General features: G+C 36.3%; 1 protein-coding gene across 7 annotated transcripts in view; it reads left to right on the top strand.

The window, feature by feature from the left end:
* PHTF2 (putative homeodomain transcription factor 2) overlaps positions 1-16,000 on the top strand; it is a 119,971-nt gene that overhangs the window by 48,990 nt on the left and 54,981 nt on the right. For all 7 annotated transcript variants that reach the window (XM_032873274.1, XM_032873273.1, XM_032873272.1 and 4 more), the window contains one exon: positions 15,809-15,865. In XM_032873274.1, coding sequence (XP_032729165.1) covers positions 15,809-15,865 — 57 coding nt within the window. The remainder of the gene's footprint in view (positions 1-15,808; positions 15,866-16,000) is intronic.

Below are 16,000 nucleotides of genomic sequence, written 5' to 3'. Positions count from 1 at the left end.
TCTCTGCTCAGTGGGGAGCCTGCTTCCCCCTCCCCCCATGCCTGCCTCTCTGCCTTCTTGTGATCTGTCTGTCAAATAAATAAAATCTTAAATAAATAAATAACTCATCCTTTGGGAAGTAGCTCTTACTAATAAGCAAGTTAATGTTAGGCCAATATTAAAATCAATTAATAATAATCTAGCGTATGCATCCCCCCCCCCATAAAAAAAAGCAGAAGCAGTCTTCTGGATATAGAGATGAAAAGCCTGCTACAAGTCAAAACCTGATGGAGAAATGTTTTTCATTCCAATTCCCCTAGGATCTCAGGTCTTCGAGGTGTGTGCTTTGTGTGTGTGTGTGTGTGTGTATTTCCCTTTAAACACTTGTCATGTTATTTTTATTTGAAGAAATTTTACAGAAATACAGGTAGTCCTTTTTTTAGAAACAGTTTTACTGATGTACACATAAGTGCCATAAAATTCACTTGTTTTAAGTATCCAATTATAATTCTGACTGGGGTGCCAGGGTAAGCATCCGACTCTTGGTGTTGGCTCAGATGGTGCTCTCAGGGTTGTGAGATCTAGCCCTGCATCAGGCTCCAGGCTCCTCAGTTGTAGCATGTTTGAGTACTTCAGTTCTTCTTGAATTGCCCAGTAGAATCCCATTGTGCCACATTTTTGTTTATTCACAATTGATGGACATTTGGATTGTTTCTAGTTTTTTACTATTATGAGTAATGCAAGTATAAACATTTATGTACAGATCTTTGTATGAACATATATTATCATTTCTTTTGGGTGGTTAAATAGAAGTAGAATTACTAGGTCATAACTGTCAAACCGTTTTTCTGCAGTGGCTGCTTCATTTTACATTCCCACAAGCAATGTATGAGGGTCTCCATGTCCTTACCAATATGTTATTGTCTGCCTTTTGGTTATAGCCACTTTAATAGGTATGAAGTAGTGTCTCATAGGTTAATTGCATTGCTATTTCTTTTCATTGATTTTTTATTTTGGGTATTGTAAATTTAGTTTGAAATTACTGTAGCTTTAGAAATCCTGGAAGAGACTTAAACTGGCGTGATTGTCTTTGCCGTGTGAAATACTGGTTTCCCAGAAGATTCCTACTCCATCCTGTGAAATAAAGTCTTTGAATTGTGATTTAAAATTGAGGTCTTAGGCGCCTGGGTGGCTCAGTTGGTTAAGCGACTGCCTTCAGCTCAGGTCTTGATCCCGGAGTTCTGGGATCGAGTCCTGCATCGGGCTCCTAGCTCTGCGGGAAATCTGCTTCTCCCTCTTACCTCCGCTCTCATGCTCTCTCAATCTCTCTCTGTCAAATAAATAAATCTTCAGAAAAATAAAATGAAATTTAAGTCTCTTCAGGTAAAATCAAAAGGAAAAGAGATTACTTGTCACAAAAATCAATCTTAGTTGGTTGGCAGATTACTGATTATTTCCTACTTTAGATCTGCCATTGACTAGTTAAGTTGTAGGGATTTTGTTTTTGTTGTTTTGTTTTGTCTTGATCTTACCTATTATTATCAAATGTTACTTCATTTTCCTGAGAGTGTGATGATAATTGATGAAGTAGTCATGGAATTTTCTTTCCCCTTTCTGTTATATCAAAGAAAAAATATCAAATAATAGATGTCACGTGGCAAAAAATACTTTTTTTCATCTTCTTAGGTTAAGCAGTAAAAGGTATAGTAAAGTAAATATTTAATCTGCAGTTTGATGCAGTAAAACATTTATGGAATTTTCCTCTTGGTTTTACTAGACTGATGAAACCCTGTTTAAGGAATTTACAAGTTGGGCAGAACTTTGAAACAAGTTACATTTTTGGGTTAAATCATGCCCAGTACTTGTTATAGTTAAACGGTTCAGTTGAGAGGACATTATAAATATACACATTCATTTTAAGGAAATGTTTACTTTTCTTTTTTTTCCCCTCAGTCTACCTGAAGTGCCTTGGTGGGGACTTTTCCCACTTTTGCAGGATGGTCCTTACCCTCCTCTATGCACAAGAAGTAATAAAGTTGGACTTTAAATTATAATCTCAAATACAAAGAAAGAATGATAGCTATTCTTAGGCATGCGATTAATTAAAAACAGATCTTGGCAAGTGAAAGAATGGGTATATCTGAAATAGGTGGTATGTTTACTTAATTCTTTTGTAAACAAATAGTTTGAAATGGTTTCTGCTACTAAGATATAGCAGTTTCTACAGATTGCTGTTATTTTGAGAAAAGACAGTTAAGATTTATCTTAGGAAGGTAGCACTGTGTAATGGAAACCCAACCTATGGGCATCTGTGCCTGGAGATGGGATCCAAATTATATATCTTAAAGGCTGTTTGATCATGGGCAAGTTGTTTCAATCTCTCTGAGACTCCATTTCTTTATCTTTAAAATAGGAGTGAAATTGTTGATTTATGAATAGTTTGTGAGAAAGTTCTAGCATAGTGTCTGAGAGCTTTTAAAATAAACATTCCCTTTCATGTTAATCAGTTTGTATTTGTATCATACACAGACACTCTATGAGTCTTAATAACATAGAAATCAGTCAGGTACAAAAAAACCCCAAAAAACAATAACAAAAACAAACAAAAAAAACCAAGGACCTTGAGGCCAGACATCTTTTGTTTGAATCTGGTTCTGTCATCTGCTTTCTTGTGACTTGGGGCAAGTTATAGAACTTCTCTATATCTGCTTAATTTTCTTTAAAATTGGAATAACACTGTTTATGTCAGGGATTGTTCCGAGGATTAAATGACTTTGTGTAAGTAAAGGGGTTGGCCCAGAGCTTCCTCTGACACTAGTGTTGTGCTGGGTGAGAAACAACAGGTTACATTTATTGAGGACTCACTGTGTGCTACTGACTTTCCTAAGTACTTTACATGTGTGTAATCATCACAACAACCCTTTGAAATCGGCATTCCTGCCATCATCCTGATTTTATAACTAAGGAAACTGAGATTCAGTGAAGTCTAATAGTTTTCTTACTGCCATGCAGAAAATACCTAATAGAGCCAGAAATTTAAACCTAGCTACAACGGGCTATAGAATCTACCCTCCTTAACTGATAATGAGTGATTCCACTCCCAACGTTATTTCCAAACCTGACCTATTTCTTCTCACCTGGCTGTGGGCTCTCAGATGGTTGTAGGTGATGGCATTAAATTTGCCTTTTGTGCCTCGTTCCCTGCCTGTGCTGTAGCCTGTGAGGGATAGCAAATGTTGAATGAGCGAAGCAGCAATTACTGTCGATGCTACCATTGTTTTAGCTTGAATGAGTTTGTCTATTGGTGGTCTTGTACATATACTGACTAGCTTGGTTTGGGCCAGTGTTATTTAACCGAGTAAATTAATTTTCATAGATGCTGTTCAGCTAAGTGAATTATGACGTCTGTTATTGCCAGAACCTTTCATTAGACTAGGTAGGAAGATGAAGTTCATACTGTTTTGATGGTTCCCCCCCTTGAGTTTGATATATGAAATAAGAACCACAATGTTAGTTGTAAAATGAAGAGAAAGTAGTTTGTGTTTGGTCTTTCACTGAGTTTCAATGATTTAGAAGCTAAAGAAGTGAAATCTTAATTTTTTTAACTAAGCTGTTAATAAATAGCTTTTAAAAAGCCATTTTAAATAGTTTTATAATTTATTTTAACTATTTTTAATAAGATTAAATTTTTATTTAATAAAGGAATTGTTGAGATAACATTTAATAAAAAATTCAAATAATTATTAAGTGATGTTAAATTTTAAGGGTTTGGTTTTAAAACCTGGGGATTAATATTACACGTTCATTAAATAGAACTTTAGTATTTACCCTGGATAATGTGTTTTGATCCTCTGTTTAATTCATGAAGTAAGACACATTTGAATTACTTCATATAATTAATAAAAGCTACTAATGATCTTTTTTTCCTCATTAGCAGGGTTCTTCACAATTCATGATGCCAGGTTAGGTTAAGTGGAAAAGCAGAAGTTAAATTATCTTTGCCAAGATGACTTCTTGGGAAAGGTTATTAATTGGGCAGTACCTTGATTAATAAATCCACTGAGAATGTACTGCCATGTACCAGCAAGTTGGAAAATAAACAATCTTCTTAAATTATGCAGAGTGGTGTTGGTTTGCATTAACAGCAATGTTCTCATTAAAGTTGGGCCAGGAAAAAACATCACTGTGTTCTGCTTCTCCTTTTCACTACACACATCAACTGCGCCAATAGCAACAGCCAACACCTGGGAAGGAAAGGCAATCCAGGCATGTGTTGGGCCCCTTAGCAGCAGAATTTCTAGAAACTTGTCTATAGGGCTTTGTTGTTTAATTTTATTCTCCTGTGTTAGGCATCTGTCTCTGTTTCATTCATCTGACATTTGGAATGGGGAAAGAATCTGATTGGCTCAGCATGAGTCAGCTGTCTGGCTTTGGATCACTGTGGAAGAGGGGTGTGCGCAGGATCCAATAACACAGACCCAGCCCTTGGCAGCGCCCCTCACCAAATAATAGGTCCCCAGTTCTTCATGCTTAGTGATTTTATGATTTTACTTAAGTATAAATGAGAGACAGGTATGGAATCAACTAGGTATTTGCTTTTTAATCTTAAATCAAAGATTATGTTCTTATTAAAGATGGGGGCTTGGCATTTGAGGATTATTGAGAGACCCCTGAAATCAGACCCAGTAAATAGATCTGAAGATTAATCTTTTTCCTCTCATGGGAACTGAGGGGGTACAGAGAATAGGTTTTAGATGAGACAGTCCATGTCTGCTTCTTTTTCTCATATGGCCAATCCCTGATGGTTGCTCTGAGGGCTAAAAGCTGATGATGGCCTTCTCTCCTTGGCTTCCAGAACTTGGAGTTCTCCCAGTTCCACCACGTAGCCATTTACTGGTCTCCCTTTCCTCCCTTCCCCTGCTTTCCTGTGTGAACCATTTGAATTCCTTCCATTACCACCTAATGCAGTTTGAGTTACCCTTCTGCCACAAGAGTCCCATTTGGAATGTTGTTGTTTTCTGGGACACTTGGTTGGGGAAAATCACAAGGTTAACAGTAGGGCAGTTGTGTGATTTTACAGTTACCTGCATTTTTCACTTTTCCTATAATAGATATATACTATTTTTTTAAAAAATTTATTTATTTGAGAGAGAGAAGGCGGGAGGGGCAAAGGGAGAAGGGAGAGGAGAATTCTAAGCAGACTTCCTGCTAAGTAAGTGCCAAGCCCAGTGAGGAGCTCAATCCCATGTCCATGAGATCATTACCAGGCTGAAACCAAGCATTAGATGCTTAACTGACTGTACTACCCAGGTGCCCCAGCATGTATTACTTTTAAATCGTGATAAAAATAATTTTAAAAAATCAAGAGAAAATGAAAGCTAATATTGAAGTAATATCAAGTGTTAGGTATTGGGCTAGATGCTTTCCAATACATTTTCTCAGGGAAAAGTACTGTGAGAGGGCAAGCCATTAAGAAACCAGTTGCTGCTGCACAAAATCAATTTAATTAACCATCATTATGAAAGTAAACATGGTTTTTTCCTATGAGTTATAGAATAAAAATTTCATCCAAGAAGTTACACCTTAATTTTTAAAAACGTTATAACTTAATAAAAAAACTGTCAAAGTCTGTTACTATAGAAGGGCAGATAGATTCCTACATCCTAGGATATAAGGGGGAAAATGAGTTAAAGAACCAAGATGCTAAAATGCATACCAAGTGTCCCAGAAAACAACAACATTCCAAATGGACTCTTGTGGCAGAAGGGGCCCCAAACAGAGTGTATTTAGTTTTCTGTTACCCCGTTTTCATGTAACCTACCAGAAGTATTTTCTCACATCACTGAATATCCTTTTAAAACATAATTTTAATAAGCGTAGTACTTTATTGTATAAATAAGCCATAATTTTTTAAACCCTTCCCCTGTTTACATACAGCATTCACGTCATTGAACTTATTTCTTTAATAGCTTTATAGGTAGAGATTTCTGAATAAACAGGGGTGAACATTTTCAGGCTATCGAGACCACAGTCTCCACATATGTAACCAGTCTCCTGTCTCAGCTGCCATTCCATTCTGTATATGGATACCCTTTTCATCCGGTTCAGACTTTTTATTTTAGACCTCTTCATCTTTTCTTGGGCTCTGACACCCACATTAGTATATTCTGCAATTGAATGTTCTCATCACCATGCATAGGTTTCAGCTCCCTGTCTGTGCTGGGTTACCCCAAAATGTGGTCATCTTTCTCACCCTGCTCGGGCTCTGAGTCCCCATAGCTCACAAGGCTTCCCTTTATACCCCACGAGGGCTGATAACCTCACATCTAGCCCATCCATATGTCAGACACTGTCACACTCTGCTTGGGGCCTCCATGGTTTGTTTTGCCCTTTTTAATGACTTTAGCCCTAAATTGTTGCGGCAAGGCAGGGGAAAGGGCAAGGCCAAGGGAAAATAGAAGATTTCCTGAGGGGCCTTGCCAGGTACATAGCATTATGCCTCGTATACTGTAGGTATTTGGTGGCCCGGTGTGCGTGCGTGTGTTTGATTCTTCCCCTCCTGATCCTGGTCTTGGTGGTAAAAGGAAAAATACAAACATTACCCAGTAGACTGCTTCTAATACCAGCTCAGCCATGTCTGCTCTTGGTGGTATCCCTAATCTAACCCTCTAGTTGAAACTATGGTTCTCCCTGACCTTTTTTATTGTCCCCCATTCTCCAGCATCTAGGCTTCCATATCCTGGCTAATGACTTTGCCTCCTATTTAAATGAGCTCAAGATTATTTAACATGAACTACCTACCTAACTGCCTCAGAACATTTCAGTTATTTCCAGCTCTTCTTATTTTACCTTCTTTTTGAAACTCTTTTCTCCTTTGGCTTTTATTATAATGTATTGTCCCACTTTTCTTCCTTCCATTCTGAAAAAGTCTTCTAAAGTTTCCTTACCTGACTTTGATACATCTCCCCTCCAGGTGATACTTACCTTTCTTTAAAAAAATGATGTTCTTGATCTCCTGAGGCTGTTCTACTTCCCTGGATTATCATTAACCACAAATTGTCCACACACCTAGTTTTTGCTCATAAGTTCCAGTTTTCTATACCTTCCCAACTCTCTGACTCTAACCCTGATTCCTAGCTGGCTTAGAGCTCCAGCAGCCTTTTTTTTTTTTTTTTTTTAAGATTTTATTTATTTATTTGACAGAGATCACTAGCAGGCAGAGAGGCAGGCAAAGAGAGAGAGAGAGGGGGAAGCAGGCTCCCCGCTGAGCAGAGAGTCCAATGCGAGGCTCAATCCCAGTACCCTGAGATCATGACCTGAGCTGAAGGCAGAAGCATAACCCACTGAGCCACCCAGGCACCCCTCAAATCTGTTTTTATTCTTGTCATGTTTAATGATACCACTGCCGTCCTAGGTACTTAAGCTAGAAATTGTCATCTCTGTCTTTTTCCCATGTTGGCATATTCAGTAACTTTCCCAATCTTGTATCTTTTACTTCACAAATACTGCTGTTTTTCAGACCATCTCTCACTTACATATAATACAGTAGTGCTTACTTGATTCTGCTTTGGATTATAACTAAATCTCTGAATATTTTTCTTTGGACCTGTAACTTCTTAGAGGCAGATTCTACCATAATCGTTTCTTTTTGTTGAATTAAAGAATACTCTTCAAGGCATTTTTCCAAACTTGAGTCAGTGTTTTACTCTATCATTAACTGGTTCTCCCTAGGCAATAGGAACTTGGTCGTGAATCATGATTTGATTATATGTATGTGACCTGTGATGCACTTCTTAGGGTTAATGCAGGAAAGGGTGTGTTTCTAGATAATGCATAAATTGATAGAATATGTGGGCAGATTTTTAAGTGGCTTTAACTATTATTACTTATACTTAATGGAATCTGTGCTAATTATCTAGATTTTAGTATTTGCAGATGATAATATGTTTTCAGACTTCAGTGTTTCTGTCAGAATGTCAGAGGCTAGTTAGATATATATTTTAAAACTGATTGGATTCTAGAAATGTTTTCTTTCTTGAAAAATTGTATTCTTCCCCCCACCAAAAAAGATTTTAACCTTTTTAAAAGTTTTATATTTTTACTCAAGCAGCTTTTCTTTTCTGTAGTTAACACGTTTGATTATATGACTCTGCTAGAAACTAATAGAAGAAATGAAGGACGGTTGAAGCAAAGAGGCTACAAAGAAACTCTTTGCTTATAATTATTTATATTTATTTCATGATTTAGATTTCTCCAGTTAAGATATCTTAACTTTTGGGGCACCTGGGTGGCTCAGTGGGTTAAAGCCTCTGCCTTCGGCTCGGGTCATGGTCCCGGGGTCCTGGGATCGAGCCCCGCATCGGGCTCTCTCCTCTGCAGGGAGCCTGCTTCCTCCTCTCTCTCTCTGCCTGCCTCTCTGCCTGCTTGTGGTCTCTTGTCAAATGAAATGAATAAAATCTTTAAAAAAAAAAAAAAGATATCTTAACTTTTAATACTTACCCATGTCCTCACCCCCCCCAAATAACACTAGAATTGTAGAAGAATGTTTTAATAGTTAGATTAAACGGCTTCTATGATTTGGCTTTTCATGTTTTTTAGAGTTCTAAGAAAATGATTCAGAAGAATTAAAGATTTGGTAAAATAATTCGGTAGTTGTTATACATTCAAAAGAGTTAACTGGCTCTTGCCATGTCCTCAGACCATACCTTTTTGTCTGACATCATCCTTGTTCATAGTTCATATCATATAATTAAGTGATTCAACTTCCTCATTTGTTCCTCATCATTAAAGTCACCTGAGTGTCAGACTTCGATAGGTATGGGTACGTGTGCATGCACATGATGGGCAATCGCAAACATTGGGCAGTATGTTAATTAAAATAGGACATTGTGAAGAAACAAGAGAATAGAATAGGAGACCATATAAATGGAGAAGTAAGGGGAATTGCTTTCAGGATAGTAGGTTAGAAACAGGGCTCTTCAGGAGCAGTTATAAGGACTGCCTTATAAGCAGTTGCAAAGTTATATGCCAGGCATTCAATAGAGAAATCTGTTTGTAAGGCAGTAGTTATGAGCAAAGAACAGTGAAAACCTATTTGATAAACTGGGAGGGCTATACTTTGGAATTAAAAATTTTAAAAAAAGTCTAAAGAATTAGTTTCTACTAATGCTAGGTGGGATTTATCTCAAAGCTAATCAATAGTTCTAATAGTTGAGAGTGATACTAATAGTTTCTTTAGTATGGTTTAGTGATGTGAGTGGAGGTACTATATCTGATTTCAAAATATCTGCTGTGGCAGCATAATTTGGGGGGCTATAGATTCTTTAATAAGTTTTCTTTCATTGGATATCTTATTCTCAGAGTCATTGTTTTGTTCGGTAACTTTAATTTTATTATATTGTTCAACACTTCAATTTCTCTTTTTTATCAAACTCGTTGAAATGAAAGTTACATAATTTAGGTGTCTGGGCACATTAGGTTTTGGGTGCTGACAGCCCTGTTTTCATTTATAAACTGTGAGCAGTTCTTTAAAATAAAGTATAACATTGGTTTTAATTAAGAAAATTACATTTATCTCCACACACATTATTTTTGTTTTCTTCTTTGCACCTTTTGCTCAGGTATTTCTAGCTGCTTTTATTGGTTTGTCCTTTTTTTCATAGTAGTAATGAGTCTTTTCTGTCCCCATACTCATACCTTCAAATATTGTGGCCATCCAAATCATCATTAGTGAATATTGTTATAAAAAATTAATTTAAGTATAGGTCAACCTTATCAACTTAAAAATGAGGTATTAAGGGCACCTGGGTGGCTCAGTTGGTTAAGCGACTGCCTTTGGCTCACATCATGATCCCAGAGTCCTGGGATTGAGTCCTGCATTGGGTTCCCATCTCCATGGTGAGTCTGCTTCTCCCTCTGACCTTCTCCCCTCTCATGCTCTCTCTCATTCTCTCTCTCTTTCAAATAAATAAATAAAAATCTTTTTTTTTTAAATGTGGTATTAAGGCTTGTAGGGACTGACTTAACAAGAAGGGAAAGAGCTAATATTTAAAGAGCACCAACTATATATCAGACATCACCCTTTTTACATTCTAGTTCTATGAAATATGGTTTGTTGTCCCCATTTTACAGATGCTCAGAGGTCAAGAATCTTGCCAAGACCGTAAGACTGGTCATGATAGAGGCAGGATGAAAATCCACTTCTCTCGCACGGTTTGGTCTTTTCTACTCTTCTCAGCAAACATTAAAGGCTGATCAACTAAGGCAATGAGGGAACAAAAGATTAAAAACCAACACTCCAAATATAACAAAGGGTATTTTCTGATTGATAACTTCTATTTTTATAAAAAGAAAAAAAAAAGGACTCAAGGTTAAAAATTATCTTTAGTTGTATAGCTATTAAATCACTATTAAAATATGAGACTTGTTCTAAGTGTAAAAGCAATATGACATTTACCTATAAGGGTCTTGTAGTTGATGATAGATGTACAAAAAAATAGTCACAGAAAAAATAGAATGTATTTACTGTCACTTTAGAGATGGGAAAAATCAGCAAGGTCATGGGCATCTCTCTCTTCTTATTTATTTATTTATTTGGATGAAGTTGTCTCAAGAAATTCTTGAGCTTTTGTATCCTTGTCATGCTTTTTAACATACACTCTTGCTACCAAAGGTGGACTACATTTGTCCTAGTATACGATTGGCCTCTGATGTTTATTGAGTGGGCCAAGCTAGGAAGGGATTTGAACTCTGTGTTTACTTTTTGAATTAAATTTGATGTTTGTGGGCGCCTGGATGGCTCAGTGGGTTAAAGCCTCTGCCTTCGGCTCAGGTCATGATCCCAGGGTCCTGGGATCGAGCCCCACATCGGGCTCTCTGCTCATTGGGGAATCTGCTTCCTCCTCTCTCTCTCTCTCTGCCTGTCTCTCCGCCTACTTGTGATCTCTCTCTCTCCCTCTGTAAAATAAATAAATAAAATCTTAAAATAAAATAAAATAAATTTGATGTTTGTGAGAATTAATAGCTTGCTTTTCATTGTTTCTGAAATGAGATTCCAAAAAAAGAAACTGAGCATGATAAAAGTAGGAAAAATTAGGATTTTGATATATAGTATTATGGTCTTTCTGTTCATTTGCTGAGGAAATGAGGTGCTTAAAATATGTGTCCAAATCTGGGCCTCCATTTGCCCTGCTTATATTTATTTGTGAACTCTAAATTTTTTATCTAAGCACTTAATCTAATTAAACCTTTTTGAAGCAAGACACCTTCTCTTTAGCCTCTTGATATTTGAGCCACTGCTGTTATGAATGTGATGACCTAAGAGGTAATCAGATCACCTAAGAGTAGCTTTTCAAATTGTTTTTCAGATGTTTCTTTTCTAGAGTTCCATAGTGAGATGTGTTTCCCATTTCACCATCTAATTGTCTAGGTTTTAACATTTGTACTCTTGATACCATCATATTAATTACAAATTTTTTTTTTTCTTGGAAGCCTGATTCTGGTAGAATCCTGAACAAAGACAGGCTTTTCTCCATTTACCAATCTTCTATTCCCTCACGCCTCCTCCCATACATGTATATTTAATGTAACATTAGCTACATTAATTTCAGATTTATACCATATACATTTTCCTTTTATGATAGTCTTCAGGTCAGAAAATATCTATAGTATTCATTTAATTGAATTTCAGTTCACTTGATATTACTATAATATCTTAATTACTTCTCATTTTTTCCTTAAAATTTTTTTTTTTACCACTTTCAGGATGCTTTTCCCCCAATTATTTATTTATTTATTTATTTATTCGGTTTGCTTTTAATCAGCCTTAACTTTTGTAAAGGTGCAAAGTTCATTTGTAAAAATAGGAGGAAAGAAAATACTAGAAATAATTGATGAGAAAACAGATACTAGAGATAGAGAAGATAGCAAATAAAGATATTTGCATCTTATAGCTTCAATCTTAGTAGTTGAAGTAGTTGGCTAGATGTTCGCCGGAAGAGGTAATACTTATAGTACTTAGGAATTAAAACCTGTGGGAAGGAAATTTAGAATTGTCCTTTCTGTCATTATGGAAAGTATTCTAAGAGATCAATATAGGATTGTCAGACCTGCTGTTGAAGATGCAGGATTAATTTATAGAGGGCAAAGTGTTGGGTCTAGGACCAGGTTTTAAAAAAAAAAAAAGAGGTCAGCTCTGGTTGGGGTAAGAGGACACTGAGGCTTAAGAGGCTTAAGGTGTCCATGGCATCTGTGGGATCAAGAACCAAAGTGTTAAGATTGCTTACCATAGCCAGGCACCAGAGAATGAACTTTCTTAATATGTACCAAGCTGTTGCCTGCACATCAAATGTAAATCAGGATTTCAGAGTCTTCTCTCATAATAAGAGAGAAGCAATGTTTTTCCCTCCTTGAAGCAGATCATCGGTTATGAAGAATGGGATGGAAAACCGTAGTACTACTTATACACTCTTTGCCTTGGTATTTGTAGGTCTGTCTACTAAAAAAGCATTATTTATATATATATCCTGTATGTCCTTTTGTCTCCATAGAATGTTGGGCACTTTTCTAGACACCCAAATAGTGGAGGCATTGTTGGGGGCAGGGGAAAATCATTAGGAGTTGCCGAATTATGGAAGTAGCCAACATATTACATAATATTCTTTTCCTAGTTGAAGAATATATTATCTGATTAAAATTTCTGTTCTCTTAGGCAAATGTTATTGCTGAGATTCCTTACTCTTTTGTATGGCATTTAAAAAATAAGGAAATTTTTTGTCCTGAGATTTTGCAGAGAACTATAATTGAACTCAGCTTTGTGATTTAATTTTATGTAGAAGAAATAAAAAAAAGAAACAGTTTCAAGTTTAGAGATTTAGTCAGATCTGCCAAGTGTCTGTGTCAGAGGTAGAATAGAACCAGAACCTTTAGAACATTTGTTGAGTTATTTGCTTTTAATTTTGTTAGCACAGCTCTGCAAGTTATCCTTCATCCCTGACCCTTAGTCTTGAGCAGATGGGTCTTAAAGTTTCACTTCTTTTCTTGCTCTGTGTCGACTAACCAGAAGATTGTTTCTTACAGGAGAATAGCTTGACCTCAGCCGCAGGTGTTCTGATCTATCTTGACAGATTTCATTGTGCAATTAAATGAGGCTTTAGATCAGAAGGGGCCTTTAGAATTCCTTCCCTGTCCCTTCTGGCATCCTGCCACCACCCTGATTTCAGGAGGCCCTTGATGTGCCACACACACATCCCAAGAAACTGATAATTTCAGACACAATTCAGTCTGAATTTATACTTAAGGCTAATTTGTTAATGGCATGTGCATTATTAAGCAGAGCCATGACCAGGTAAAATACCCGTATTTAGGTTCATGGCACCCCCAACACTGTTTTTCAAGAAAGTGGTCTATTTGCTCATGTAACTGAAAGGTCTGTCTGGTAGTTTTTAAAACAAAATATGTCCTCTGAAAAGGAAAACTGATGTCCCCTCTGGAGAGACATTTAATTGCTTGTAATTGAAAGTGACATTTATCTAGTTTAAAAAAAAAAAAAAGTTAAGATCACACATTCTATTACAGTGAAAGCTGTTCTTCCTCTAACCCATCAAATCTTTGGGGGGGAAAATGAACTCTCCAATAAAATAAGCCATCTTTATCCTTTTTATAGGATTATACCTCACCACCACTGCCGTTTTTTAGAATTATTTTCAAGTATTTATAAGTATTGCTATTTACAAGTACCTCAGCCTTCAAAAAGCTTTTCCACTTTTAGTCACTGCTTCCCTACAAGATTTATTAGACTTTCTGAGTCTTTTTAAGTCTGGAGCTTTTGAGTACCATGCTGGGATTGCATCAAACCTACGTAGGCCAAGGACTGACATGCATTTCTGATTTGTTGTTTTGCATATGCATTATTTATTTTCCCTTATTTTAAAATTGTGGGACATACATTTCCATGTCTATATTCTTGTCATCTTGACATAAAAATAGAGTCCTTTTTAAAGAGAATTTAGTGCATTCTTTTGTATGTGAAAACAAAATACTGCCAGAATAATCATTAAAACATATCAGTACCTATTCTTTATTAGTTTGGGTTATTGTTTCACTAAAAAGCATACAGTGTCATTAAAATCGTTGCACATTTTAAAAATAAGTTTTGATTGAATTAAACTCAGTCATTCTGAATTATCAAGTTAGAGCAGAATTGCTCCTGTAGAATCTGTGTTCCCATACTTACCTTTTTTGATTTTTAAAGAAGATGATTGATTGAATTTAAAATTTAGGAGGGTAAAAGACAACTAGTTACTGCAGGTCAGCTCTGCCATTAAGTCCAACCAGTTGGTTATTGCTAATGTGTCCTGCTTTAGAGAGAGAGACTCCTGGCAATTTTGGTTACATGTATGTGAGTTGTTCAGTCCATGTGGCTTGGTCTAGGTGTTCTAAGATTTTAATTTGCAGGGTATAATATATCACAAAGTGATTTTAAAAAATAAGAAAGGAGTCACAGGAAGTTGATGAAAAAGAGAAAAGGATTTAAAGGACCAGAGAAGTTAGTATGAATAAGATGATATGTAAGAATAATCAAAATGAAAGGCACTTATGGAGTCATGTAATCATTTTATTCTACCCCCTTCATGTCTGTCTTTAAACCAGCTTGGATTCTCAATTTCTCATTTCTTGAAACAAGATTTTAAAGAGTGTTATAGATAAAAATTCTTTTGGGTAGAATGATGTCATGAGTCAGAAAATACTCTTTCCTGAATATCCTCATAATACCTCTGCCTGAATCTGGTCTCTATCTGTCTCATCTAGTAATTAACTGAAGTAATTTTAATTTCTCAGAATTCTAATTTTCAATTAATGCTAAAAGTGAAAATCCTCAGTTAAAACTATAAGCTAATGACCCACTTCAGTGTCCCGTTGGACACTGGAGACAGTATGTGTTAACAGCAAAGAACTTAGAGACAGACAGTAAGAATGGTTTGTTCATCCTGCCCAGGTGAAGAGAACTTTACAGCATCTGAGTGACGGGCATAGAAGCTAAAAGCAATTCTACTTCTCGATATTCACCCTGTGTCTTCAATCACTTTCAAGACTTTATTTTCTAGTTTAAACTGTAAGCCAAGTAGTAATTTTGATCTCTATGCTTATGGATTTTTAATTCTGTAGAACATTTGTATTTTCTTTTTTTAAAGTTTTTTTTTTTTTAATTTATTTGAGAGAGAGAGAGAGAGAATGAGAGAGAAAGAGAGCATGAGAGGGAAGAGGTCAGAGGGAGAAGCAGACTCCCTGCCAAGCAGGGAGCCCAATGTGGGACTTGATCCCAGGACTCCAGAATCATGACCTGAGCTGAAGGCAGTTGCTTAACCAACTGAGCCACCCAGGTGCCCCCATTTGTATTTTCTTTAAAAATAACTCCATAGGATTTATTATTGGTAGTTTTTTTTGGAGGTACCAGAGCTATGTTTATTTTAAATAAAGGATTCCCTTAGGGCAGTGGTTCTCAAACTTTAATAGTGTATCAGAATCATATAGAGGAATTTTTAAAACGCAGATAGTTGGGGCCACAGCCATATGACTGAGCAGCTCTGGGGTGAGGCCAGAGTTGGCATTTTCAGCAAGTTCCCAGGTGATGCTAAAACTGCTGGTCCTGAAACTGTACCTTTGAGAACTACTGCAATACAATATTGATCCCGGAAGTCTGAGACAAAGCTGAACGTACTTGGTGCTGAATGAACACGGAGTTGTTTATAATGCAAGCAGAGTTATAGCTATTGGACAGGTACCAACAATGATCATTTAATGCAGTGTTGTATTTTATTTATTTACATAGATTGGAGCATATGATCAACAAATATGGGAAAAATCTGTCGAGCAAAGAGAAATCAAGGTAAGTTTATTTCATTTCATATATTCTGAAACATAGTTCTATAAATTGATTGTTAACCACATTTTGTCTTTTATCTTCCCATACACTTTTAAGGTGTAAATATTAGTTATTCTATCCAAACTTTTATTTTTTTTT

This window comes from Lontra canadensis, unplaced genomic scaffold (genome assembly GCF_010015895.1).
Source record: "Lontra canadensis isolate GAN:19392208 unplaced genomic scaffold, GSC_riverotter_1.0 scaffold48, whole genome shotgun sequence".
Classification (NCBI taxonomy): Eukaryota; Metazoa; Chordata; class Mammalia; order Carnivora; family Mustelidae; genus Lontra; species Lontra canadensis.
Note: the sequence above shows the minus strand (reverse complement) of the source record. Positions and strands in the feature narration are given on the sequence as shown.